Source organism: Diplotaxodon limnothrissa, linkage group LG20 (genome assembly GCF_057381915.1).
Source record: "Diplotaxodon limnothrissa isolate DT_005_m linkage group LG20, D_limnothrissa_male_GT1.1, whole genome shotgun sequence".
Classification (NCBI taxonomy): Eukaryota; Metazoa; Chordata; class Actinopteri; order Cichliformes; family Cichlidae; genus Diplotaxodon; species Diplotaxodon limnothrissa.
This window is the reverse complement of record NC_140615.1, coordinates 30,044,328-30,071,379: the sequence shown is the minus strand read 5'-3', so window position 1 is coordinate 30,071,379 and position 27,052 is coordinate 30,044,328. Positions and strand designations below refer to the sequence as shown.

Genomic DNA, 27,052 nt, shown 5'->3' with positions numbered 1-27,052 from the left:
ATTTGCTACATTTTGCATTTTGTTTGCTTTTTTGAGAGGCAGAGGATCACATTTATGTGGAAATTTCAAAAACTCACAAAAATGTATGTATATCCTCCTGAGAACCAGCCTATTCATTTATGCCCTCATTAATGGACATTTGTTTTTGCTCTATATCTTTTGACTTATTTGGGCTACCATAATAAGTCACACCAACCTTTCCATTGATATCACACCAGTTTGGGTGATACTTTTAGCTCCAGAAATGCAGGACATTACAAAAAAAGATATTTGGTTCCTCGGTTCTCAGGAGGTGTTGCAGGGTTAATGGAATTAAGTCTTAATTGAAAATTGCTTTTTTGTTTGTTTGTTCGCTTTGTTTGTTTTGATTGTCTGTTTTCCAATTTAAAAATGAAAATAAAGCTTATAAATAAAAGAAATTTTAAAAAAAGAAAGTTGCTTAACTGGCAGGTGCTAGGGCCACTAAGGTGGACGTCTTCCATCTTGGTGGCCTAAGGATCTCCTCTTTGCTTTCTGTTGACTCCATCAGGCAGTTTCCTCCAGCTCCCACTGGAGCGATTCACAGACAAAATTCAAGCCGTATTAAGAAGAACTAGAATTTCCAAATCTGAAGATATGGTGTTCTGCTGGATGAATTGTTACTCTAAGTCACAGGTGTCGAACTCCAGGCCTCAAGGGCCAGCGTCCTGCAGGTTTTAGATGTGTCCTTGATCCAACACAGCTGATTTAAATTGCTTAATGACCTCCTCAACATGTCTTGGAAGTTTTCCAGAAGCCTGGTAATGAACTTATCATTTGATTCAGGTGTGTTGACCCAGGGTGCTATCTAAAACCTGCAGGACACTGGTGCTGGAGGCCTGGAGTTCTACACCCCTGCCCTAAGTGGTATCAAGTATCTCAGGGAAATTTTTCCCTGAGAGAGGGGAGCAGGAGACTGATAGACAAACTAGGACAGGATCTGCAGTGATGTGTACTAGTGATGGGCAGATGAAGCCTCATGAAGCACTGAAGCTTTTCATCCAATTGGTTCACCCCAACGCGAAGCTTCTTGAAGCTTCATTTGCTCTAGGAGGACACCTACTGGACGTAAAAATATTAGTTGGCATGAATTTGAAGAGTGTGGCATTTTGCACACAGCCTGTAAATGTCAACAACAAAAGGAGTGTGTAAAACATCTATATTGTAGTGATGGCAGTATACTGTGTATATTTATGCTGGCAGTATGGAAAATGATTATTTGCGGCAAAGTTCGAACCGCTTCCTGAACCAGTCACGTGGTACAGCCGGGCAGCGAGGCTTCGGACGTCATCATTTTCAGCTCCTCCCATAAATGAAGCAAGCCTCGATACGCGCTTCGCGGAAACGCCCCCTCCATTACTCGACACACGCTTCGAAGCCTCGATACAGAACGTCACATCACTAATGTGTACTAGTTTGTTTATCAGTTGATCCGTGTCTGTACCCTCACCCATGGTCACAAGCTATGGATAGAGAACAAAAGAAACAGACACCAGAATAAGAGAGAGACACCAGATGTCAGAGTCAAAGCCAGCTGCTTCACTCTTGTCATGTGGTCACCTGCACGGTGAATGGTAAATGGACTGGTTCTTATATAGCATACTCAAACAACTTGTCTTTTTCACCCATTCATTCCTCTGCTTACCCACTGAGCTAAAGTGGCACCCAGTTTATGTCTTTTCCAACACACTTACAGCTTACATGTTTCTTACTGGTCAGGTTTCTTGTTTTTTTCTGACAACCATTAAACTGAAAACAAACTCTGTTTCCAAAAACTGTTATGGAAGTTCAAAAACAGGTCATAAACTATAACTTTTTATTGATAAGATTATTTTAAAGTTTACATCAAATGCTAAAACTGAGAAATTATGTTTTTTTAAAAAGGTAACCAAAGAGATAACTGATCTAGTTCTTATAATTCTTTTTCTTCTTTGTTTTTAATGGCTGCTCTATTCTTTATTTACAGAGCTCCATGACGATTGTTAGTACGCACAGATAAAAAGCTAGCAACCTATAATGGTGTAGTAATTTACATATCTCATTAATGCATTAATGAGTCTATGTTATTCATTATTGATGAATGATGTGCAGAAAGGTTTCATGTAATGGTTTCCAGACTTATCGCAGATTGAATCAGCAGTTTTACTAAATTCCTGGTTTTTCCATCAGTTCCTGCCAGTAAGTGTCTCTTTACATACAAGGAGATAACTGGACTCCATTAGGTTTGTGAAGATGTTTCACCTCTGAGGCTTCTTCAGGTCATGTGATGGGGGCAGTATTTCCAACCTAAAATGAAGGTGAAATAAAGGGGTTGTTTAAAAAAGTGGTTATGCAACACAATGGGAAACTGTTGCTGTCATTAATTAAACATTTTAAATGAATATTTATTTTCTTACAAAACTGTTTCAATATTTGAATCGTTGTCTTTCTGCTATTTATAGTTACACAAAGGTTTTAATTGAATACTGTATTATTTAATTTACATTTTTAAACTGAATCACAATATTTTTGTAAACAGGGTTATATGTTTTATAGTTAAGTTTGCTATGGTTTACCTTGTGCTGTGTAGAACAATACAATAGCATGTATCTGCTCAGTGATGCACTTTTTCGTTTGTAAACCTTAATTCTTCACTTTTGAATAATAGATTAAATCACTCTGTTCCACTTCAGCTTGTAAGCTGCATCCTAAACATTACTTATAATGTTTTCATTTGTTTTCCAAACACAGCCTAACATGTACTGAATCATGACAGACAGTGTAAGCTTTGTCTTTACAAAGTGGATATTTACAAATGGTATGAAACATAGTTGTTCTGAATTGGACGCAGTGAAGCAGACATCTCTGACTTCTGTTGGAAACATGTGACCATCAGTTTTAGGTTTCTTCATGTTTTTGATTAAAATATGTATTCATGATTTATTTAATTCCATTTCCACTAAATGAACATTTATTTAAAACTTGCCTTCTTGCTGTTTTCTTGTCTGTTATCTGTAACATACATTAATTACAGTTCAATTGTGTGTGGATCACAGTGTGTACAGTGATTTCTTTTTGCAAATGAACACAGTGTCATAATTCATTATCTGCTTTTTATTACCATTAAATGCACTGTAATTGAAGGAAGGATGTACATGCATTTAAACAGAGACAGAAAAACACCTCCCTGCCTTGATAATTAATTCTGATTCTATTTATTATTTAATTTCTGGACATTTTGTTCAGAGTTCCTTGGTCCACAAAATAGCCTGACTTTTATGTGGTGTGATGTGTATACATGCTACAAAAAGACCCTCTGCGCTCTACATCAGTCTCAATATTTCAATTCAGTCATAGCACTGAATGAAGTTTCTGACCTTCAAAAACATGCAGCACCAGCCCATAATGAGCACATGTGATGTGTATGTGAAAATCATAAAAAAAAAACTTCTTTATTTAATCATTTTAATCCTAACAGGTTCAAGGTACAAGGTTCTTTATTTGTCACATGCATAGTTATACAAGTATAACACACGCGAAATGTAGCCTGACACGCTCCTCGACATGTGCAAAAAAATTGGGGGGGGGGGGCGTGTAGAGGAAGAACATTATATATATATATATATATATATATATATATATATAGTATATACATTGGGTGAATGTGCAGTAGTAGCAGCAAGCAGGTGAATTCTGTACATTAATATGAATAGACATCTGACTATTTTACAGGATAGACAATATAAACATATTTAAAATTAAAGGAATTGAAATGTACATTGTGCCTTGGTTTAGTGTCTGGAAGAGTCCTGACAGGGTCTGCTTTAAAGATGTCCCTTGGTTGATACTTGACCAACTGGGACTCACACTGGAGGACCACTGCACAAGGTAGCTGGTGGGGTCATAGAATCGGCCCTTCACCTACGCAAGGCAGGTGCATGACCCAGCGGCCGAGCAACGCCAGGCACTCACATAAAGGAGAGGTTTGGCTGGTGGACCTAATTGGCCTTGAGCAATTCATGGATGGGCTCCCAGTAGACACAGCAGAGTGGGTCTGCTGCCACCGACCAGCCGATCCGCATGCCGTGGTGAAGCGGTCGGAGAACCACCTGTCAGTGCAGCTAAGAGAATCAATGAGTCGGTCAAAACCAGCAGTGGCAAGTCAGCCAGTCCCAACTCTAGGGAGGCAGCTCTGGGTCTGAGTCATTGCACAGTGGCTATGGACAATGCACTCCACTCACTGCGAGCCACACAAGCATTGGGGCTGGAGTGCTGGAGATGTGAACAACTAGGACACGTCAGTCGAGAGTCCCGTGTATGGAGGCGGGACAGATAATGTGGACTCAGGCTGCACGCTGACTCTGGTCCACCATTCCCTTCGTTCAACCCAGGATATTGTTGGAGGCAGAGTAGGTGACGCTTAGGTGTATGCCCAGGGACATACACAGGCTCTGCCTGCTCCAGTAATTCACTCCATCTGAGATTTCCCACTAGAGCAGTCTTGTGATGACGCTCTACGCGCAGCCTTTGACCGAGGGATGGAAACTGATGATCAAATGGTGTGCTCAGACGTAGCGCTGACCGACCCTCTTTCTGTGATGGTTAGAGACAGATTGTATTGAATGAGTCATGACACAACAAGTTGGTGGTGCCAAAAAGCAGCTGGAAAATAATTTTCCAGGCAGCTCATTGTAACCCTATGGCAGGGCGTATGGGATATACCAAAACTCTGAGAAGAATAATGGTCTGGTTATTGACTGGACATTCAAGGGGATGTATGCCGATGATGTGCATTGTTGGGTCTGTGTTTCCACATGCCCCGCTAGTTTAGAGACTTATTCCTCATGAAGAACAGAAAACAAGACAGAACATCTTCAACCGGTCTTTTCACTCCTTAACGAGGGAAGTTTGGGTCAGAACCAGCTCTTGGAGCTCACGCTCCTCACCTGTCTGTAGCCCAAATCCTTCAAAGAGCAGCTTCCCTCGTCGGCTTTTTATTGACAAACTGTTACAATACACATCACAGCAAAAGCACCTCCCTCCGTAAATTGAATTGTACTTGTTATTAATCTCTGTCTCTCTTCCACAGCATGTCTTTATCCTGTTTTCCTTCTCTCACCCCAACCGGTTGCAGCAGATGGCCCCGCCCCTCCCTGAGCCCGGTTCTGCTGGAGGTTTCTTCCTGTTAAAAGGGAGTTTTTCCTTCCCACTGTCACCAAAGTGCTTGCTCATAGGGGGTCATATGATTGTTGGTTTTTTCTCTGTATCTATTATTGTACGATCTACTATACAATATAAAGCGCCTTGAGGCGACTGTAGTTGTGATTTGGCGCTATATAAATAAAATTGAATTGAATTGAATGGGTGAGTGTGAGATCATTTCACATTTGCCATTTCTTTCTTTATTTTTCTTTTCTTTTTATGTGTGTGCAAACATTTCTGGGTTTTTTTATTTCTTGGGATTCGGTATCTTTGGAAGAGTTTATCTCTGTATGTGTGCAAATGTATGTGGATTCATTTAATCCTGCAATCCTGAGATTTAAGGTTGGATCAAGCTCAATGCAGGCACACCGAATGGGCCACGCATGATCAGGAAACATGTGGAAACATTTCCGTGTTTGGATTGCTTGGAATTTTGTTCCGGTGGTTTCTTTAGCCGTTTCTATCTCTGTATGTGTGGAAATCTTTGTGCATTCCCGTGTTCCTGCTTTGAGATCTAAGGTTGGCTGAATTGGTTGATCTCTGTGGACAATCACATTTGTGCACAAACATTTCTGTGCTTGGATTTTTAGGAATTTTGGATTGGTAATCAGTTTACCAATCCAGATGTGTACAGAAGTATGTGCATTCATGTGTACATGTGTGGAGATCTGAGGCTGGTTTCTAGGGTGGACCTCTGCACATAATCATATGTGTGTGCAAACATTTCTGTGTTTGGATTGATTGAAAATTGGGTCTGTTGGTTTCTTTGTTAGCAGTTATCTCTGGTTGTGTGCAAATGTGTGCATGCGTTATTTCATTATTTAATTAATTAATTAAATTCATTTTGCACTCGTGGCTCTCCTTAGCCTGGTTTCCCCTTTTGGCAATAACCTCTTTGGCTTTGGAGAAAACCCTTTCACGTGGTACTGAAGAGGCAGAAGTGCACAAGTACCCCACAGTAGGCTTATGTTAGGCTAAAATATATGCACCTCCACCCACGGATCCGTTCCACTTTATGTATGTCCAGAAATCACACCAACACTCACTTTCTGAACTAGCGAGGCTTCAGACGTCATCACCGACGTCACTCACCCATAAAGGTGCAAGCAACACACGATTCCTGAAATACTTCCTGGACTTCTCAACACACCCTCCGAAACCTTCCCTTTTTTTCCCAGCACATATCATTTTTATGTCAAGTACGCATTTTTAACGCAGCATTTTTTTTTATTATTAATATTATTATTATCATTATTGGTTTTTTTTTTTTACAGTTTCACTTAAAATCGCTGTTAGGCTAAATGAATGTTTTATTCTGAAATTCGGCCCGGAAGTCCGTTCGCCTGTGGCAAAGTGAAACAAGAGCATATCGGGGTCTTGGGAAAAAGGGCTGCTTTGCTAAGGTATGTGTTACTGCGTTTGACTTGCGTGTTACTAGTATGTTATGTGTGTGTTTAACGTGAACGACGATCTTCGGCACTGTGAAAATCCGCCTCCGCGTTTTGAGGTTTGAGTTGGTTTCTTGTCCCTCTCGAACGTGAGCTGAGGTACGACACCCAGGTGTTGACGAGCTTTTTGGAAACAAATGTGCTAATTAGCGGTCTAAGACTTGTCCTTGGTTACAAAGCCTTTCTTGCTGTTCTCTAACAAAATGGTGTCTGTGTAACAGGAACACCGGGCTCGGTCTCTTTCACGGGCGAGTTTTTATCTCGGTGTGCGTTTCAGCGAACGTCATGTTAGATTTTTCACACCGGGACCTTTTTTTTTTTTTTTATAAACATGGCTGTTCAAGTCCTTTGCCAGGAAGTATACATCTGGTATCATCAGCATGGGCCAGAGAGAAACTGTGGGTACGCTGGGAAAGGAAGTCCAATTAACGCTTAGATGTCGGTAAGACGTTGGGCAAGCAACTATTCGCATCATTTATATGTGTAAGCAGTTTCACATAAGTAGTAATGCCAAAGTTTCACTTTTAAGCTTTGAAAGTTCAAAAGTAGTTTTGTAACATTTTAGTTTAAGAAAAAGTGTTAAAGTACTCAATGCAGAAGAATTTCCCATGTTAACGTTACAGTGGGGGAATAATTATTTGCTCTTCTGCTGAATTTGTTTGTTCACTTACCAAAAAAAGAACAGTCTCAAATTTTTATGGTAGTTTCATTGATATTCTCTCTCTCTCTATTAAAATGAAACACACGCACATTACATAAAAGTTGGAATTTATTTGCAGGTCATTAAGTCAGATGAGTACTTGAGCCCCTGTAACAAAGCCAGAATACAACCAAATGAATTAGATCCTTCTGTTCTCAACTTGTTTTGTGCATTAAGCACACATAACAAGATTCCACAGAATCAGTGTCTTTCATTCCTACATCTCCACCACCGTGGGAAACACCAAAGGACCTCGTGGATAAGATTGTAGACTGGTACAAGGCTGGACTGGGCTACGAGACCATGAGCAAGAAGCTTGTCAATCACCTGAAGGAAGCTGGAGCCACAGTTAACAAAAACATACCTGGTAATCCACTATGCAATAACGGATTGAAACACCCACAAGGTCCCCGTAATCAAGAACATGTATAGGCCTGTCTGAACTTTGACAGTGAACATCTTAATGATTCACAGGAGGCCTGAGGAAAACTGCTGAAGTTGCATGAAACCAAAATCAAGCTCTTTGGGGAACACCATCCCCATACTCGAGCACAGAGATGGACACACTGTACTTCTACTGTACTGCACACATTGTGATTGGTACATGGTGAAAATTATATAGGGTAATTTACTGGTTCACTCTGGGCTGTTTTTTGGGACTGACAAAGAGCCACAGATGAGCAGCTGGCATATTCTTATTCTTATTCTTTGACCTAAGCATTCGTGTTGCATCTCAATTACATCAAGGGGACGCTGGGACGCGTTGCTATGATAATGACCATCCACATCAGATGGTACTAGATTTTAATGGACAAGCAGTCAATCCAAGTAGGTACTAATGGAAAAGGGCTTTGGTTGAGGTTTGTGCTCTTGGAGTGCTTGTTTATCGCATGTGGTTGCCTAGACACTGTGGATGATTCTTCTGATATGACCCAAAACATGCTGCCAAGGCAACAAAGGAGTGGCTAAAGAAGCATATTAAGGTCCCCGGCTGTCCTACCCAGACTCCAGACCTCAATTCTATAAAAATCTGTGAGACGAGTTGAAGCCTGAGAAAGAAACCTTTAGAGTTTCTATAAAGAAGAGTTGTCCAGAATCCCCCCCTGTGATGTGTGCAACCTTGATGGCCAACTATAGGAAACATCTGTCAGCTGTGCTTACAACAAGGGTTTCTCCACCAACAACAAAGTCATGTTTTGTCAATTCCCCGATTGTGTACTGCTGGAAGCTGAGGTGGAGCTTTTTCTTCAGTCTGTGACTGTTTTCATCATCTGATTCTTCTATTTTTTTTATGTGTCACTTTATTAAACGATTGCTTATTGATTAAATGATTTGTGTACACAGATCATGGATCTCCTCAGCAGTTTGGAAATCTACATCCCTGCGGAGGCTGAGGTGAAAAACATCCCTTTGTTGACCTTGCCAAAGTCTGTACTCAGAAGAATGGGCCTCCCTCTACTGAATGCCTCCAGGAATCTTGCAGACTCTCCAGAAGGCATATGGATTTCTCCAGCAGTTATACGGAAGAAAGGCCAGAGACACACAGGAAGTGCAATAGATAACATGACCTCCGTGCTGGGGAAAGAGTTGCGCGCTTCAAGGGGTCCTTTTCGAATGTCTTTTGTTTCCTCGAACCGTGCAGCTCACGAGGTGCTGAAGGGCACCGTTCCCAAGGCACCTCTATGTCAAACCTCTCAATTCCCTTCGGACTCTGCCCCGCGAACCGGTCGAGATGCTGTCGTCATCTACCGTGGGCAAGTTTACTTGTCCATCAGAATGCCTAGTCGTAGCCATAGTCAGCGTGGGAAACAGATGACTTCTCAGCCTGTCACTCCTTCAACGTCCCACTTGTCTTCAAAGAAAAGGAAAAAGGTAACACAACTTTCTTTCTGCTAAAACGACCAGTTTACAAAAAGTCTAGCAGAGGTCGTATTTACACAGAGCAGTCTGTTGCTGTTCCAGAAGGGAGAATGATTCAATACAACACAGTTATATATCATTGAAAAGAATCATAATGAATATATTTATGTTACTATTAACCTAAAACACACAAATGCTCTCCATTCTTTTCTCTTTTCACATGGTTTAGCCTGATCACTCGGTGTAAACTCTTGATTATTGGTCTCAGCCTTTATCTGAAACCAACCTGACATCAGGTAACAGAAACACCAGTCCAGCGCATGCAGAAATTATATTGCTGCACGCCGCAGGAATATAACAGCAGAGGGACATGATATATTTAAATCCACAAACTCGGTATTAAACAGAAAATGTAAGAAGTAGAAATGATTAAGTTAGCTTTGGAGAGACAAAGTGTGACATGGACACAGTGGACCGGTATCTCTGTTACGTGCCTTGCTGTGATATCGAGTTGCTGAAAGGGGTTGATTTCAGCCAGGAACCGACATCTGGTGAGAATTTTATGTTCAATACACAGAGACAGACAACAGTTCACACCTGTGGGAATTTACATTTAACCTGACCCCACTAACATGTCTTTGGCTGTGGGAGGAAGCCGGGGTACCCGGGGAGAACATGCAAACTCCACACAGGAAAGACCCGGCCAGGGGGTGAAATCCAACTAGGCACCATCTTGCTGTGAGGCAGCAATGCTAATCTTACTTAGCACTTAGTTCCTCCTACACCAAGTGTCACATCGGGCAGCTAATGATCTCTATCGACGCTGGTCTGCAGCAACTGCTACATCTTCGTCTCAGGCGATGTCGACGGTTTTCAGATCATCCATAAACGTTCGACACCATGTGATTAGCACTGCTTTGACAGTGCTAATCACCACCAATAATAATTGTTATTATTATTAATTTACAGAATATAAAGTTCAAGCTTATCTCTAGTATCAAGATGCAAATAAACATGCATGTATTAGGAGGCCCCTACAAATGTAAAGCTACATGCTGCTGCCTGTAATCAACCTATTTGACAAACAATTGAGCCTTAGGGTTCACCAAAAGTATATTTCATAATATGCTTTTGGTGGGTTTTTTGGAATTCATGAGATTCCACAAAAAACTGAACTAAATGACAGAATAGCATCTCCCAGAAGCCTCTGGATTATGTTTATGTTCATTTGTATTTTAGTCCTAGAATGCTACTTTAAACGCTAATTCTGTGACTTTTTTTGTACATCCTTTAGACGATGCCAAGCGACAACAAGCCCAAGAAAAAGCACAACATATGTAAAGTAATGCATACAGAAAACAAGAAGGATGACGCACACAGGACAAGAGATGTTCACTTTCTGCCAAAACCCACTGAGAGTGAGTGTGAAGTGGGCAGCCAGTGTCCTGCAGATTCTAGAGGAGAGCCGCTCTCAGAGGCCCCCCTGAAGGCAGCTTGCTTTCAGCCTCACAGGGAGCCAGAGGAGGATCTGGCTGCCGAGGAAGCAGACGGCCCCGGTGAGAACAATGACAGAGGTGGTAGTCTACAGATGGACATCAGGGAAGTTGACCAAAGTAGCAGGGGCAGGGTGGAGCCCCTGGGTGCAGCTGCCGCCTCCACATCACTGCAGATGGACTGTGACTTTAACGAGTTGGCACAGGAGGAGAAGATCGCTCAAATGAGAGCCAAACTTAGACAGAGCGAAGCTGCTCTAAACCTGCTTTCTTAAAGTGACCTCACATTTATTAGCCTTTTTGTACTGAATGTTTAGAATAGACTTTTATACATTTGTCTTCTGTGAACACATGCACATTAATAAAAGTGGTGTCGATGGGCTTATGTGTTTGGTGATCCTTTTTGTTTTATTTAGGCGTCCAAAAACAGATGTTGTACTAGTGTGGTGTTCTTTTCTCATTAGGTGCAGTTTATAGCAAGGTCTTCAATGTTTGGATGTTTTTGATGTGTTAGTTCATTTCCTTTTGATAAAACCTCAAACCATAGCAGCGTATGGTTTGATTATTTCAAGCTGTAGTTTGGTCCCATTTACAAAGTGAACCAAATAGTTCTTTATTAAAATACTTCTTTTTTCCAGAATATATAATGTGTTTTTCCTGGTTCAGTAACTAAGACTGTTTTTGTCTTTCTTTCTTATTTTTTTTTTTTTTTTTTTTTTTTTTTAATCAAGCATACCAAATCACACTTTTGTTTTTGTTTAGTATGATAGTTTCCCTGATCACCTTGAAACACCTCCACAGGTCATGAGTTGGTCTTATGTTTGTTGAAAGTGCTCCAAACCATAAACAATAAATATGACTAATCTTTGTGCATATGTTTCATAATGAGACTTTTAATACTAAGACCTGTAAAAAATCATTATTATTGCTGTTATTATTATTATTATTATTGTTATTATTTGGTGACCTAGTGCTGAAATGGTTGTGGTGTGACTGTTGTCCTTTCTACTCTGCTTTCTCACTCCTTAAATTATTTTTCATATGCAGGTCTTACACTCTGAGCCTGACATTTCTTCTGTCAGTGTGGAACAAGAAAGTCAGGACTTTGAATTGTGACATAGTGACTGTGCTCACACTCACCTCTCTGCTTTGGTCCCTGAATGATTCAAAATGTTTAGCATGGACTCATCTAGTGTTTAAGGTTTTCATTTCTGTGTTTGAAATTCATTTCTATAGCTGTATATCTGATTGGAAAATATGTTTGCATTAAAAGCATTCTGTATGGGGCTTTGACTTTTTGTTTTAAAGAAGCATCTCACCACACCAAAGGGTCACAGTTTATGCTGTAACCAGGGTTGGAATCAGAAGAGTTCAGAATATTGAAACTGAAGGAAAGTTTAAAAAAAAAAGTGAGGTTTGTTGTATTAGTGTGAGTTATTGGATTATCCCAGAAAGTTGATTCTGTTCATCTGGACGTTCTCATTAGGAGAAATGTTTCCTCATCATCAGCTGACTGCAGGTTTCCAACCATATAAACAGGACATCTGCACACTGACTGAAACTAACAACACTGATTAACAGTGGACTGTGAGGTCAGTTTCATGATCATTAATATGGAAATTGATCAAAGCCAACTGAACAATGTCCATGAGTACCATTCACAGAGAGTTGTGGAATGGCTGCAATCACAGCATTGTAAGATGGTGACAGATGTACCCTTAGACCCCCTCCTCCATTCAGAGATTGTTTTTCCTTTTCGCGCTCAAACCAGCGTTCCTCCCTGTCCAGGATGTGTACATCCTCATTATTGAAAGAGTGTCCACTGGCCTGTAGGTGTAAATAGACTGCAGAGCCCTGGCCTGACGAGGTACAGTCAGGTCCATAAATATTGGGACATCGACACAATTCTAACATTTTTGGCTCTATACACCACCACAATGGATTGCAAATGAAACAAACAAGACGTGCTTTAACTGCAGACTGTCAACTTTTATTTGAGGGTATTTACATCCAAATCAGGTGAACGGTGTAGGAATTACAACAGATTGCAAATGTGCCTCCCACTTTTTAAGTGTATGTAAATACTCTGACTAAAAACTGACGGTTCTATATCACTAATGTCACCAATTTTGCTGGCATGAAGCCAAATGGTTTAATGTTCTTAGTGATGGCTCAGAAATCAACCACAAACAGGGACGCGCGTCGCTATAAGACAAATTATGTGACCCATACAGCTGCCGTGTCATACACACTGACGTGGATGCAGTCGTTGTTTGTACAGCGATCAGGGCTCAAATTGTGTTTGTCGGGAACTCCTTTGCATCGGAGCTGTTTGTGAGGTTATCACCCAGCACACAATGATCTCCACCCTTCACACACACCAGCACTCCCACTGTCACGAGCGCTTATATTTCCCAAACACTTTCACTTTGATTTCACGTGTTTCATTTATACGTCTTTGCAAAACCTATTTTTGAAGTCTGCATTTGACACACTGTATTAATCAGTCATATGAATTTGTTATAATCAAATTAATATACACCTCTCGTTCATTCAGTTAGCACTTATATAAACAGGACCGCTCATCAGTCAGGATAAATGAGCGATGTTCAGGATGCTTGCAATAATTTTACATCCAGCAGATGTCGCTATTAAGCAGCACATCCACACAGTCGACAGAAGGGAAACGTTGGGAAACATCACTATTAGAACCTAAACATTTACTCCTCGCTCCATGATGGGTAATTCATTTTTTTGAAAAAAAATAAAAATCTCCACCACCACGGCTGCGCTATGAATCCTGGGATAGGGTGGACCACGAAGGATTCATCCAACCTGTCCTTCACACCTGGGAAAAGGAGGCCACATTTGGAGGAACCTTCAAACTGGGACAGCCTTCGTTGCCTCGCTGTGATGTAATCGGCCTTCAAGGATGCGGCCCCTGACCTGGGACACTGTATATGCCAAGAACCGGCACTGGTACAGAGGCTAGGGGGCCTAAACGAGAAAACCAACAGGAATAGGTTATATTTTTATTTATAATATAAATGGAATGCAGTATAATATCACTGCCGAATGAATTCTTTGATCTCAATAAGGGGAATCAAACTTAGAAAATACAAAATATGTATGCACATATTTTACTGTACAAAAATGGCATGAACAGAAAGAGAGTTATGTTTACAGCTCAGTTTCCACTCCTTGGTGTGTTGCAGTTGATTTCACCCTGAGCATGTTTCATCATGTTTGTCATTCTAACAGACGTCCTCTCAGGACAACAGAACCAAGTCATCTGCTACATTTTCAAGCAGAAATGGTTCTGTGAGGATAGGAGGGAGGCAACCGCCCTGACGCAGTCCTCCCCTCCTGCTGCCTTTTATAAGACCGCAGGTCTCCCAAAGCTGGTCTACACAGAAAGGATGTGCTCCTTGTGCTGTCTCCGTGCCAGACCACAGACACTCCAGGTAGGGCTTCGCCTCACTTCTTTTAGGTGGGACAGAAAAGAAACATACTGTATGTAGGTGGTGTTTTAAACATTGTTGCTTGTCATTATTTTCTTTTGTTTTTATTTATTTTTTTATTTTTACAAAGAAAAAAAGTTGATCTTTCTAAACTAAATGTTGAAGTCTGCAGAAGCACTACATTCCAGGCATCCGTTATTAGCTAGTTATTAATTTCCTGAGTCTTAGTTTAAAAAAACTGTGTGCATTACATAATTTAAGTAGTAAAATAAGTGAGAAGTAAAAGTAAATGGGGAGCTATCTTTCCAAGGCCACTGGTCATATTTCCTAACGCTCCCTTAACAATAGAGACAATAGTATAACCTGTCATTTAATTCTGCAGTCTACTCTCAACAATATCAGAAGCTATGTGTTGGTTACTGAAGGTTATCTATCTGTACTGTACAGAATGTCTACGCTGACGTTGTGATTATATCAGATATCATAGTGTTCCCACTTATTTGTTTTGTTGTCTTTGTTTAGTTAAATTAATCCAGTGGCCAGATTCAAACTGACAGTTTGGGTAGTGTGATTGGAAGGATGTTTGTTGTTTCAGTTCAACTATGGCCTAAAACAGCCCAAATGTTTCACTATTAATAAAATATTTAAGGATATCACTTTATTGTACCACAAAAATACCATTAATACATCATTCTGTTGTAAAAGATCATAAATAAATGTACAGCTGTAAGTATTTGGACAATTGTACATTTTTTGTAGTTTTGCCTGTGTACACTGCCACAGTGGATTTAAAATGAAATAATCAAGATGTGGCTGAAGTACTGCTGCTTTAATTCAACAGGTTTAACCCATTAATGCATTTTCATACATACTGCCCATTTCCAGAGAGTCAAAAGTAACAGGGCAAACTAACATCATTTAGACTATAATGATAGTTCTTAATACTTGAATTAAAATCATTTGCAGTCAATGACTGCTTCAGCAGAGGCATTTTTCCTTTGAGACGAACTGCTGGACCTTTACTGCAGCTGCCATCAGTTGCTGCTTGTGTGTGGGTCTGTTTGCCTCTTCATTAACTGAAAAGCCAGCAGCCATCCATGCCAGTGGCACAAAGATGCCTCCACTACGATTGTGTGCTGTCCCTCTTTGTTGCCAATATTTAATTTAGAAAGATGTTTGTGCTATGCAGGCTGTATTTAAATTCATGAAACCATGTCTTGTTTACAGACTTGGGTGATGGTTTGTCTTGAGTTTGAGTTCTTGCCTTGACCAGTGTGAAGTCATTCTGCAGTCACCTGCTTATGATGTCTTCTGTGGTTTTTTGGGGCATTTTGGTGTTACTAAGCTGCACAGTGCGTTTTTGCTTGATGAGGTTCAAAAGTCACTCATGCAATGTCAACAGATTGTTGAATATCCATCATTATACTTTCAGTCTAACGATGTCTTCCTTTATTTGCATTGAGATTTCTTTGGACCTAATATTGAAACTTGTGCTGGATGGTTATTCAAAGGCAACATTCAGAATCAATTCCAGATCTTTTATCTGCTTAATTTGTCAGAAACTATTGATGGAACAGGCCTCGCCTTCATGTCAGTCAGTTTCATTTACTTTTTTAACATTTGGAGTGTCAAAAACAGAGGAATATGTATAAAAATGGCAGCATTTCCTTAACACCTTTCTCGTATTGTGGTTTTCTTCTTGTCTTCAGGTGCTGTGTGTGCAGATCTGCATGTTTTACTCCAGCATTTGTCTGGTAAGCTGGCCACTGTGCGCAGAGACAGCTAAAGTCCGATGTGGCTCTGACCTGCTCAGTGACCTCATGTTTGTCTGTGGGGACCGTGGAATCTATTTACGTGAGTCTGCCTCAAGTACAAGCTGTGGCTTTATGTACTGTGAGTTTGATGCATCAAGCAGCAGGATGGGCCCACATTATTCAACTTACTTTAGTCATTAGTCAAGCTGAGGAGTAGCAGCTTAACTTTTTTTTTTTTAACTAAAAGCTCCAGGTGTAAATCTGTAACGATGCACGGACACAAGTGCGCCAATGTGCTTAGTTTCCTTTTTTGAAGTTTTTTCACCTGTTTGTTCATTCATGTTTTGAAAGCTGCTAAGATGAGATACTAAATTAAACAACAAATTACCAATATTTTGAATGGTGCCACTATAACTACAGATTTATTATATGTATTAAAGGTTTGATAATAGCTAAACACACTGTTATTCTCCCTATAATCAGGATTTAAAACTAAATGCGATTAAACTTTAATTACTTCCACTGCACAGTACTCGTACCAATGCAGTTACCCACTGGACTTTTCACCTGGTTACCTTTGCTCTCTTCTAACCAAGGCAACCCTCTGCATCTGCTATCAGGCTGGTGGCAGTGCATCAAAATAGCAGCATACTCACCAGGACACTGTGCTTCTGTGTGATAGTCTTATTGTTAAAACAGTGTTATCTGAGAGCAATAAAAAGGTACAGAGAGGGAGCAGAAGCAGCTGCAGATATGCTCTTTCAGAAGCACTGTGTTCTTTGGCCTATATCGTGATTGTGCTAAATACTTTTGCATGTTTCATGTTTTGTTTATGCCAAAAACAGCGCGATAAATGTTCACAATGCCAGTACTAAACATGACTACATCTTGAAAGTAATGTTTACCATATTCACCAAGCTAGAGACAGTCAAAGGGCTCTTGAAGAAAAGAAACATTAGAAGTAAACACTGAAAGAGGTTTTAAATCAGCCGTGTGAAGATAAATAGTATCAATTATTATTTTGTCTTTTCAGGATAATGTGCTGCTTATCATTAATCCATTCACATACACGCTAATGCTGACGAACGCTGCAGTGCTCAGGCATGTTATGATTGAACTGTTCCTAATTGTACACTGATAATGTACAAAGGACAAAATATTCTACTTCTACATTTCATATCTATCTATCTATCTATCTATCTATCTATCTATGTATATATATATATATATATATATATATATATATATATATATATGCTAAATTTGTGGAAAAAGTATGATTATTATTGTTTATGAAACAACAGTTTTATCTTTATTTTGTGAATATGTTTTGTTGTAAAACTATCATTTTTATGTACTTATTTTTTGTTTTTGTTTTTAGTGACATAACATTATAAACCATTTAAACAGAGTCAGTGTAATAGGTCGAGTCATTTGGGTCAGTTCTTCGCTTATATTTATTGATTTTGATTTAGAGCTTAAAAAAATGAAAAGCTGTAAATAATAATGGTTTAAAAATATTATCATTCACATTAAACAGTGTCACTGCTACTAAACAGACTGACATGAAATCATCTGTAGATTTCATGTCTGTGCTCCAGAGGATGAATCCTGATGATTTTAAATGCACTTCTTAAATGGCATCTGTAAAACACCAGGAAGGAATTAATCAGAGCATAAGTCATTTAAACTTCTAGGATGTTGATGTGGTCAGTCAGGTAGCAGAGGGTTTTTTATTGGTTTCAGCTGCTTTGGTGTTAATGAAATTAACAAAAGGTGCTCAAAGGTGCAGCAATAAGACAAGTCCCCAAACACAAATGGTTTCCGGTCACTGACATTTTTCCTCCTCATCTATTCTGACTGTTCAAATTCAAATTCAAATTCAAATTTTATTTGTCACACATAGAGATGGCACGATACCACTTTTTTATGTCCGATACCGATACCGATATCATAAATTTGGATATCTGCCGATACCGATATGAATCCGATATAGTGTTTTTTAATCAACAAAACTGTTTTTTAAATATCTTGCTGCATTTTGTATAAGTTCATACTCAAGTTTAAAACAACAACTACACTAAAGCTATTCTGTTATACCTGTATGCAAAAAAAAATATTTCATAGTTCAGCAATACTGATCTATCTAATAAACTTAAACCTACACCATCCTCCCTATTCTGGTATTTTAAAGAGTACTTAGCATAAATATTAAGCAACCTAACTAATAGGGTTCCAACTCCCAGCAACAACAAAAATAAATAAATAAAAAATAGGGAACCACCCCTCACGCTCCACCTCATGATGCTTAATCGACGTAATCAACCTTAATTTGATGCAGTGTGAAAAAAAATGCACAGAAATCAATTATTTTTCAAGAAATATTAAATAGATTCAACATCTTTCTTCAACAAAATTGCAGACTGCACAGATGGTACCTTCCCAAAGGAAAAAGTACTATAGCTTACTAGGGTATATATATTAGACTTAATAGTTATTATATACAGTAATTGACTTCTATTCATTTTACATCAAATTAAAACTTTGGGTGTCAGATAATTATTTATTAAAAGCTAGACATTTTAAATGAGAATAAGAAAGAAAAGTATGTCTTTGTGCCCCCTTTTCCCTGTTAATGCCCTATCAGCCCCCCTGGCTAAACTTTGCTAGATCCGCCCCTGCACAGTTACCAGCGTCAGCTACGTAGAAAAAGATCCTGGAGTAGAAAGTAATATTAAATAAATTCTAACAACAGCTGATCAAGCTTAAACGTGCTGCTGTTGTTCAGCCGCTGGTTTCCTCTTTCTGGTGCAAAGTGGGCCAAAAGCAAACAAGAGACACGGACTAGCGACAGAAAAGCCGATCAGCTGATCATTAAGCAGTTTCATGATTGAAGTAGCAGCAAGAAGAGGCAGTCGCTCCATATATCGTTTGTTAAGCTTAACGCAGGAATGCTTTACAAACATTCAGAGATGGACTTACACACTTGCTTTACTTCTCCCGGGATAACTTTGTCGGAGATGAAATGCCGGGTTGCTAGCGAAGCTCCAAATGCTATCCAGACCATGGACAGGTCCTAAATGCCACAGCCGCTCTATCACGTGATGCATACTGCTCCGACGTGCTAACGTTCTGAGGTGAGTTACGGCGTGTTGCAAGTTTTGTGAGGTGCTTTCGTGATATTTAATGGATCGGATTACATTTTTTATTTTTCTCCGATATCCGATCCAGTAATTTAGGTCAGTATCGGACCGATACCGATACGTAATATCGGATCGGTCCATCTCTAGTCACACACACACAACCATACGCAGTATGACATGGGGGTGAAATGCTTGTAGCTGTACAATGCCCGACCATTAAATGACAGAAGAAAAGTTTTACAATATTTACAATTTACTACAAAAATTTACAAATTAACTTAGGAATTTACAGTAAAGAATGTGCAAATAGCAGAAGAGATTATAAAGATAAGGATTATAAATTATAGGAATTATAGGATTATAGGAAATGTGTGGTGGTGCGTGTGGTGACGTGTGTGAGAGTCCAGTCTTATAGTGACGTGTTTGGGAGAGTCCAGTCCTACACCTGGTTCAGGGCCCGAATAGCCTGGGGGAAGAAGCTCCTCCTCATTCTCTCTGTTTTGGCCTTAAGGGAGCGGAAGCGCTTCCCAGACCTCAACAGTGAGAAGAGTCCATTGTTGGGATGGGAGAGGTCCATCATAATCTTCCTAGCTTTGGACTTGCACCGCTTGGTGTAGATGGACAGCAGGTCAGGGAGCTCTGATTGAATGATGCGTTCTGCCGAGCGCACCACCCTTTGCAGATCTCGTCTGTCCTGCTTGGTGCTGTTCCCAAACCAGGTGCAGATGTTTGACGTCAGGATGCTCTCGATGGTGCAGGAGTAGAAGTTCTTGAGCACCTTCAGTGGCAGATGGAAGTCTCTAAGTCTTCTGAGGAAGAAGAGACGCTGACGGGCTTTCTTAACCAGGGTGTTGATGTGACAGGACCATGACAGGTCCTGAGTGATGTGGACACCCAGGTATCGGAAACTGTCCACTCTCTCCACTGGCGTGCCACTGATGATGAGGGGTTTGTAATTCCTCGCCTGCTTTGTAGTGAAGTCCACGATCAGCTCCTTAGTCTTGCTGATGTTTAGGAGGAGGTTATTCTCCTGGCACCAGGTCTCCAGGTTCCTAATCTCCTCCAGGTAGGCCGTCTCGATGTTGTCGGAGATCAGGCCCACAACAGCAGTGTCGTCAGCAAACTTGACAATGGAGGTGGTGTCGGATGTGGCTACACAGTCATAAGTGTACAGTGAGTACAGCAGGGGGCTTAAAACACAGCCCTGAGGCACTCCAGTGCTGAGTGAGATGGAGGGGGAGACTTGTTTTCCTACCCTCACTGATTGGGGTCTGTCTGTGAGGAAGTTGAGGATCCACTGACACAGTGATGAGCTGAGTCCTAGATCCGTCAACTTGGTGAAAAGCTTAGAGGGAATGGTATTGTTATACCTTTGGCTAGGTCAATGTCACCACTGGTAGCGTGAGGTAATACCTGGCACCAACAGATTTAACAATTTACTCTAGCAGAGCTGGACAGGGGTACAGAATGGTCTTTAAACCATTTGCAGGACTGGTATCAGCTCCTTCGTGCAAGCAGGAATAGAAAGAGCACTGTCAGAGCTCTACAAAGAGCAGGCCAACAGGCCACTGGTAAGTGACAAAACGGATTTAATGGGCCTGAGAGCCACCATCCTCTAGTGGGCCCTGTGCTCACAGCTGGGTACCCCTGGGGTTGGCCATAGAATACCAGAATTGTATTTTTCACAGATGAGAGCAGGTTCACCCTGTGCACATGTGACAGATGTGAAAGGGTCTGGAGAAGCTGTGGAGAATGCTGCCTGCATCATCGTTCCACATGACTGGTTTAGTAGTGGGTCAGTGATGGTCTGGGAAAGCATGGGAGGGCCACACAGACCTCTACAGCTTAGGCAACAACACTCTTGACTGTCAACTCTTATGCTGGTGCAGTGGGACCTAGCTTCCCCGTGTGGTGAGAGTATACATATAGTTGCTAGAGGATGAAGCACCTGACCTAAATCCGATAGTACCAATTTGAGTTGCTACAATGAAATTTCGGCTAAATGAACTAGCCCGCCATATATTTTTCACTTTGGTTTTTGGGATGTCTTTGAATTCAATGCATCTTTTTGTTCCCAACACATCATGGCCTGTATCTGTATAGCACTTGGCTTAGTCCCCAAGGACCCCAAAGCGCTTTACGCCCCTACGATCGCCCATTAATATCAGTATAGATGATTAACATGACTTTTGTCCTGTTGAGAATGTGTCCTGAGGTGTTTTCAGAGTTGGGTAGTGCATTATGTTAAAATAAAAATAATAAATGGACTCGTTCTTATGTAGAAAAGTGTTTATCCATTTAACACACACACACAGACATTTAAACCCAAATGAACACATCAGGAACAAGTCGGGGTTCAGCATCTTGCCCAGGGATACTTTGGCACACAGACTGCAGCAGCCAGGGATCAAACCACCAACCTAACGATTAGCAGATACGCTCTACCTCCTGCGCCGCAGCCACGACAGTTCAACAATGACTAAACTGTCCGAGCACATTTCTTTTCTGCAGAGGAGGAAGTTGTTATGGCCACATAAGGGGACACAGTAAATCTTAAGCACCACTGTACTCTGTAAAGGAGATTTTGTTTGACTGTAAAGCTATTGATAGTTAAAGGAAAGAGAAGAACGTAGTGTGTGACACGTCTCTCTTCTGCAGGTAAAGGCTTGTGGTCTGGTTATGGCACTCGGTCCAGAGGGAAGGGGATAGTGGATCTGTGTTGCCTGTCATCAGGTTGTGAACTTCATCACCTTGAGATGTACTGTGCTAAACCAAGGAGCCAACAGACCACATATTCTCCATCCACAACAGTACATGCCACTACACAGCCAAATTTGGTAAGATCTCTGTTGTTTAAATAAGTTTATATACCTTGTATCCATCCATTGTCTTCACCTTATCCACTTCAGAAGAACAGGGAGAAGGTGGGAGCTTATCTCATGGCTAAACATGAGGATACAACCCAAAGGCCAGATACAGAGAGGGAACCTATCATGTGTCCTTCACACGTACAGTCGGTTTAGAACGACCACTTAGCCTAACCGCCATGTGTGTTCAGACTGTGGGAGGAAGCCAGAACATCTGCAGTGCATTTGATCCAGGACCTTCTTGCTGTGAAGTGATAGTGCTGACTCTGCACCACTGTGCTGTTTAAGTTCACACTTGGCCTTGACATTATCAGAGGATTGATTATACTGGATCAAAGAGAAAAAAGCTGGGCCTTACCCTTAACTGTCTCATTGTATAAAATACAGTGAAGCGTGTGTCCTCAGTCATTCCTGACCTTTACCAAATTAGGTCACATTAGATCCCAAAGAACATTTGTAAACCAACTGTGGAGTCTTCTCTCAGTGATCTGTGGTAGTACTGCAAGCATGTGATCCACAACTATTTCCATTTTTGATTAAATATCTAAAGATGGTGAAAAAAATATGTTTATTTCAGAGCTGTGAAAAACACTTCCCTTCTTTTTCATATAAGTGTGTTTTGTATAAGAATGCAGGAATATGTCCATATACCTACTGAATGTTGGACAGACTCAATATTACCATTTAATAAATATATCAACACTAAGCCAGAAAATCAGGATTGGGAGTTGTATTTGTTTTATTGTGTTGTTTTCCTCTAACACACCTGTCACTGTTAAAGACATGCCTAACAAGTAAATCCAGACATGGTTTCAACTGGCCACAGACAAAAAAGTTTCATTTTATTGAATCCAAAACCACAAAAGCCACAAAGAAAAAGTCAGCATACACTTTAGCAGAAAGTTTCACTGTCATGAAAGAGGAAAACAACCAGTTGGCACTACAGCCACTAAAGACTTATAAATGGTAAATGGCCTGTATTTGTATAGCGCTTTATGAGCTTTGGCCTTATGAGATGAATATTTATATTCCTGGATTTGTAATTCTGCAATAGTATTGCCAAGCCGGGGAAATTCTCTGGTACTGTGGTGATCCAGCACAATTTGTGTGAAGCAACAGAATATCAGCAACAGTGACCACATAACACAAACTAACAGCTGTATTGGAGGCCTTAAGCTCCTCATTGTTTAATGAACTCTTTATTCTTATCTGTGTCTTGCAGTTCCAAGAAGTATTTCAGAAAAAACTTTTACAGTACCTGGGACCTCCGAGCAGTCCGAAGAGGGAAGCATACAGAAGGAATTGGCGGCATTTGCTTCGGCACAAAGTCAAAGTTTCACGGTCACTCAGGAGGATGACTGCATATGAAACAACAAGTCAGCCGACTGCAGCCAATAAGAGCGCACTTTAAAGAATTATGGGTTTACAGTCCGGAGTTTGAAGTTAATATTTATACTCACAGAAGTCCTGTGGTATAAAAACAATCAAACAGTGTATGTGTTTGAGTATGTGCAGCGACCCAGACCTCTTATATGTTCATAGATAAAAGGTCACCTCAGAAACTTTAGAAATGTAATCAGACAGCAAACTTCCAGTAACACAGCAATCCATGTATGGTTAAGGACAGTGTTTGGTTAACCCCTAGCCCCTTCATGGAGAATATTTGGTTGTTTGTTACACCGATTTAAAAAAAGAAAAAAGTTGATTTAGATTAAAACAAAAGTTAGCTCTAACCTCAGACAGGCCACCAGTAATTTGATGAATAAGTAATGTTCAGGAAGAAGTTACTCCTTTATGTACTTATCATTATAGGCCTTCATATATCTTCACGTTAATGTGATCTGTGCAGCTAATGGAAATAACATTTGTGGGGAGAGAAACACAAATTTACAAGAAACAAATAACAGAAACAGAAGTGATCTACTCATAAATGCACAAAAATCTTAGATTTTTTTATATCTATTTTGAGATGTTACCTCATCCTAGAGCACCATAAATGCTTTTTCTTCTTTACATACAGTAGACCTAATTCTCCCACATCTGCTCTAACCCATGAAAACATCTTCAGCTGCCCGATTCTTCACTATTCTTCTGTCTGTGCTCGTCTCTTGGTGTGGTGTCTGTTAAGAAACATGTCAGCCACTATACCGTAGTTAATAGTTCTTATAAGATTTTTTATGCACTCATCATCAGAATCCGAACACTTTGTTATATACACCACCTTCTGTGGAGTCATTTGTAGTTCACACTTATTTCGATGGCACTTGACACTCTTGACTAGCTTTAATATTTGTTTGGGTAAAAGACAAATTTTATCCACTGTGTGTGTTTATTGTTTATGAACATATGTTGTGTAAATGTCTTTAAATGCATTCATTATTTATTTCACAATGAGCACGTAACTATAATAAATATTAAGCCTTATTCATCTTTGGTGCTCTGTTATGTTTTACATTGTTTGGCTGTAAAAGTGATTTCAGGTGTGACAGCAGAGTATTTTCAAATCTCACGACATTTTACGTTCATATAATTCTAATCAGAACTTGACACAACCTCCAGTTTCAGAGTGATCTTAAGCTGCTGGCTCATTTTACTTTGACATAGCTACAGTTATCACCAAAAGCCTTGAAGGTCATCTCAGGCCTCGGTGGATAAATAAAGAGCTGCAAGTCTTACTGATAGATTTGTGATTAAACAAAGTGTGCTTTCTTTGAGGCCAAGCTGAAGTTATAACCAGGTGTTCTATCTGCACAGGAGTGTCAGGAGCTAGAACTCTTAAGAGCGCCTCCTGCTGTATCCGGAAGAGTGCAGAACCCTCAACTACACATGCCGTAATACTCCCACCACCATTTATGATAGTTGATGTTTGTCCTTCAGATTAGGAGCCATTTCCTTTCCTTGACAATACTCATCTCCCCAGTATTTTGGTATGAGTTATCCTTGGTTTCATCTCTCTCCAGAGGCTCTTTTAGATGTTTTCTTCTACTCTGGCTTTCCTCAAACTGAGTATAATCAGCGGTTTGCACCTTGTTGTCAGCATTCATTAAACCTCTCTTCATTGTAGACAATGATATGCCTGCTACCATCAGAGTGTTGACAGGTTATTTTTTCTCAACCAAGGAACGATTTTTGTAATAGTGCACATTTCAGGGCTTCACTTTTATTCAGTATGATTCCATTCAAATTCTTAATATCTCTAATCCCCACCAACATGGAACTTTAGAGTAAAGACACCACGATACTGGGAGAACCAGGGAGAACCAGGCTTTGAAAAGCCACAAGTGAAAAAAAAAAACCAGTCCCCATCAGCCTAAACCTGTTGTAGCTTGGCCAATAGTAGTGTAGTCAAAGTCACTTGATCCAGCCCCTACTATGAGGTTTGAGTGTTGTCACATTGCCATTCAGTTTGTGGGTTACAAACAGAAAATGATACATGTATTCTTCTCATGCGTTATTGGACTGGATTATTTCAACAAACTGATGACATTTTGCCCATTAATTATTTGTATCCTCCTGTAACTTTACTGTATAAAGGGCTAAGACATCCAAAGTTTCAGGAGTCATTATAAGTCATTATAAGAAGTGTCGTGATTTGGAGAGCCCAGTGCGTGCTCCTGACACAGGGGAACCACATGCTGTCGAGGATACCTACCTTGGCACGACACGGGAAACAAGTCAAACAAACGTCACAATAAAAGCATGCTATAAAACTGTAAGAATAAAACACTTAACATTATTTAAAGATATTTTATCATCACATGTGTGTAATATGCTTAAATTTAAATACTCCCCATTTACATGATACAAACTTTAATTATGGAGTTCCACAGGGTTCAGTGCTAGGACCAATTCTGTTTACATTATACATGCTTCCCTTGGGCAGCATCATTAGAAGACATAGCATACATTTTACTGCTGTGCAGATGACACCCAGCTCTATCCATGAAGCCAGATAACACACACCAATTAGTTAAACTGCAGGAATGTCTTAAAGACATAAAGACCTGGATGGCCGCTAACTTTCTGCTTGTAAATTCAGTTCAAACTGAGGCTATTGTAGTTAGCCGTACAAACTTTAGAAACATGGTGTCTAAACAGATTCTTACTCTGATGGCATTACCCTGGCCTCCAGTAACGCTGGGAATGCAGAAACCAAATCGAGGAAGTCTGTCCATCCCTCTTTATACACTTACACCCTCTTATTGTGTCCCCCTTATAAGACACAACAAAAGAAATCCCTCCCCCATATAAGGAGTTGTTTAAACAGATGAACTAGTGGTGGTGAACGTGCATATGGTAAATGGACTGGTTCTTATATAGCGCTTTTCTACTCTCAAAGCACTTTACAGAACTTGTGCATTCACCCATTCGCACAAGCACATTTTCTTAGTGCTTTCTAACTAACATTCAAACTCCGCATCGCAGCGCAATTTGGGGTTTTTGGCATGCAGACTAGGGGAAGCCAGCCACCCCAATATGCATATGACAGGTGTGTGTGTGCTGTGTTTAGCTGGTTAATCATATGTGGTATGGCACAACGGACTTACAGAATTCAACTACTGCATAACTGTTCTAGCACGTTTTCATCAATCTCTAAAATTAGAAACATCTAGTCTGTGATGTGAGTGATGTTAAAAAACTAGTTCATGCATTTATTGCTTCTAGGCTGGACTACTGTAATTTATTATTATTAGAATGTCCTAAAAACTCACTGCAAAGCATTCAGTTAATCCAAAATGCTGCAGCAAGAGTCCTGACAGGGACTAGAAAGAGATATTTCTCTGATATTGGCTTCTGTTCATTGGCTTCCTGTTAAATTTAAAATCCTTTCTTCCATTGTAAAGTCTTGAATAATCAGGCTCCATCTTATCTTAAAGACCTTATAGCAGCAACTGCAGGCTTACTTGTTGTTCATATGAAATTTAAATAGATTGGTTGGGAGAGCCTTTGGCTTTCAGGTCCCTCCTCTATGGAACCAGCTCCCAGTTTAAGAGACAAACATCCTCTCTACTTTCAAAATTAGGCTTCAAACTTTCCTTTTTCATAAAGTGTATAGTTAGGGCTGGATCAGGTGACCTGAATGAATTATTATTAATCTCTGGGTCTCTTCTACAGTTTGTCTTTTAT

General features: G+C 40.2%; 2 protein-coding genes across 2 annotated transcripts; both read left to right on the top strand.

Moving 5' to 3' along the window:
* The first annotated feature begins 6,553 nt into the window (after window positions 1-6,553).
* LOC146611158 (uncharacterized) lies at window positions 6,554-11,130 on the top strand. Its single transcript, XM_085345245.1, has 3 exons — window positions 6,554-6,602; window positions 8,692-9,219; window positions 10,502-11,130. The coding sequence occupies exons 2-3, from the start codon at window positions 8,695-8,697 to the stop codon at window positions 10,973-10,975; spliced, it is 999 nt and encodes a 332-aa protein (XP_085201371.1). The 5' UTR covers window positions 6,554-6,602; window positions 8,692-8,694; the 3' UTR covers window positions 10,976-11,130.
* A 2,812-nt stretch (window positions 11,131-13,942) lies between these two features.
* On the top strand, window positions 13,943-23,336 carry LOC146611157 (uncharacterized). Its single transcript, XM_085345581.1, has 4 exons — window positions 13,943-14,164; window positions 15,871-16,015; window positions 21,717-21,895; window positions 23,148-23,336. The coding sequence occupies exons 1-4, from the start codon at window positions 13,943-13,945 to the stop codon at window positions 23,334-23,336; spliced, it is 735 nt and encodes a 244-aa protein (XP_085201707.1).
* Window positions 23,337-27,052: the final 3,716 nt, after the last annotated feature.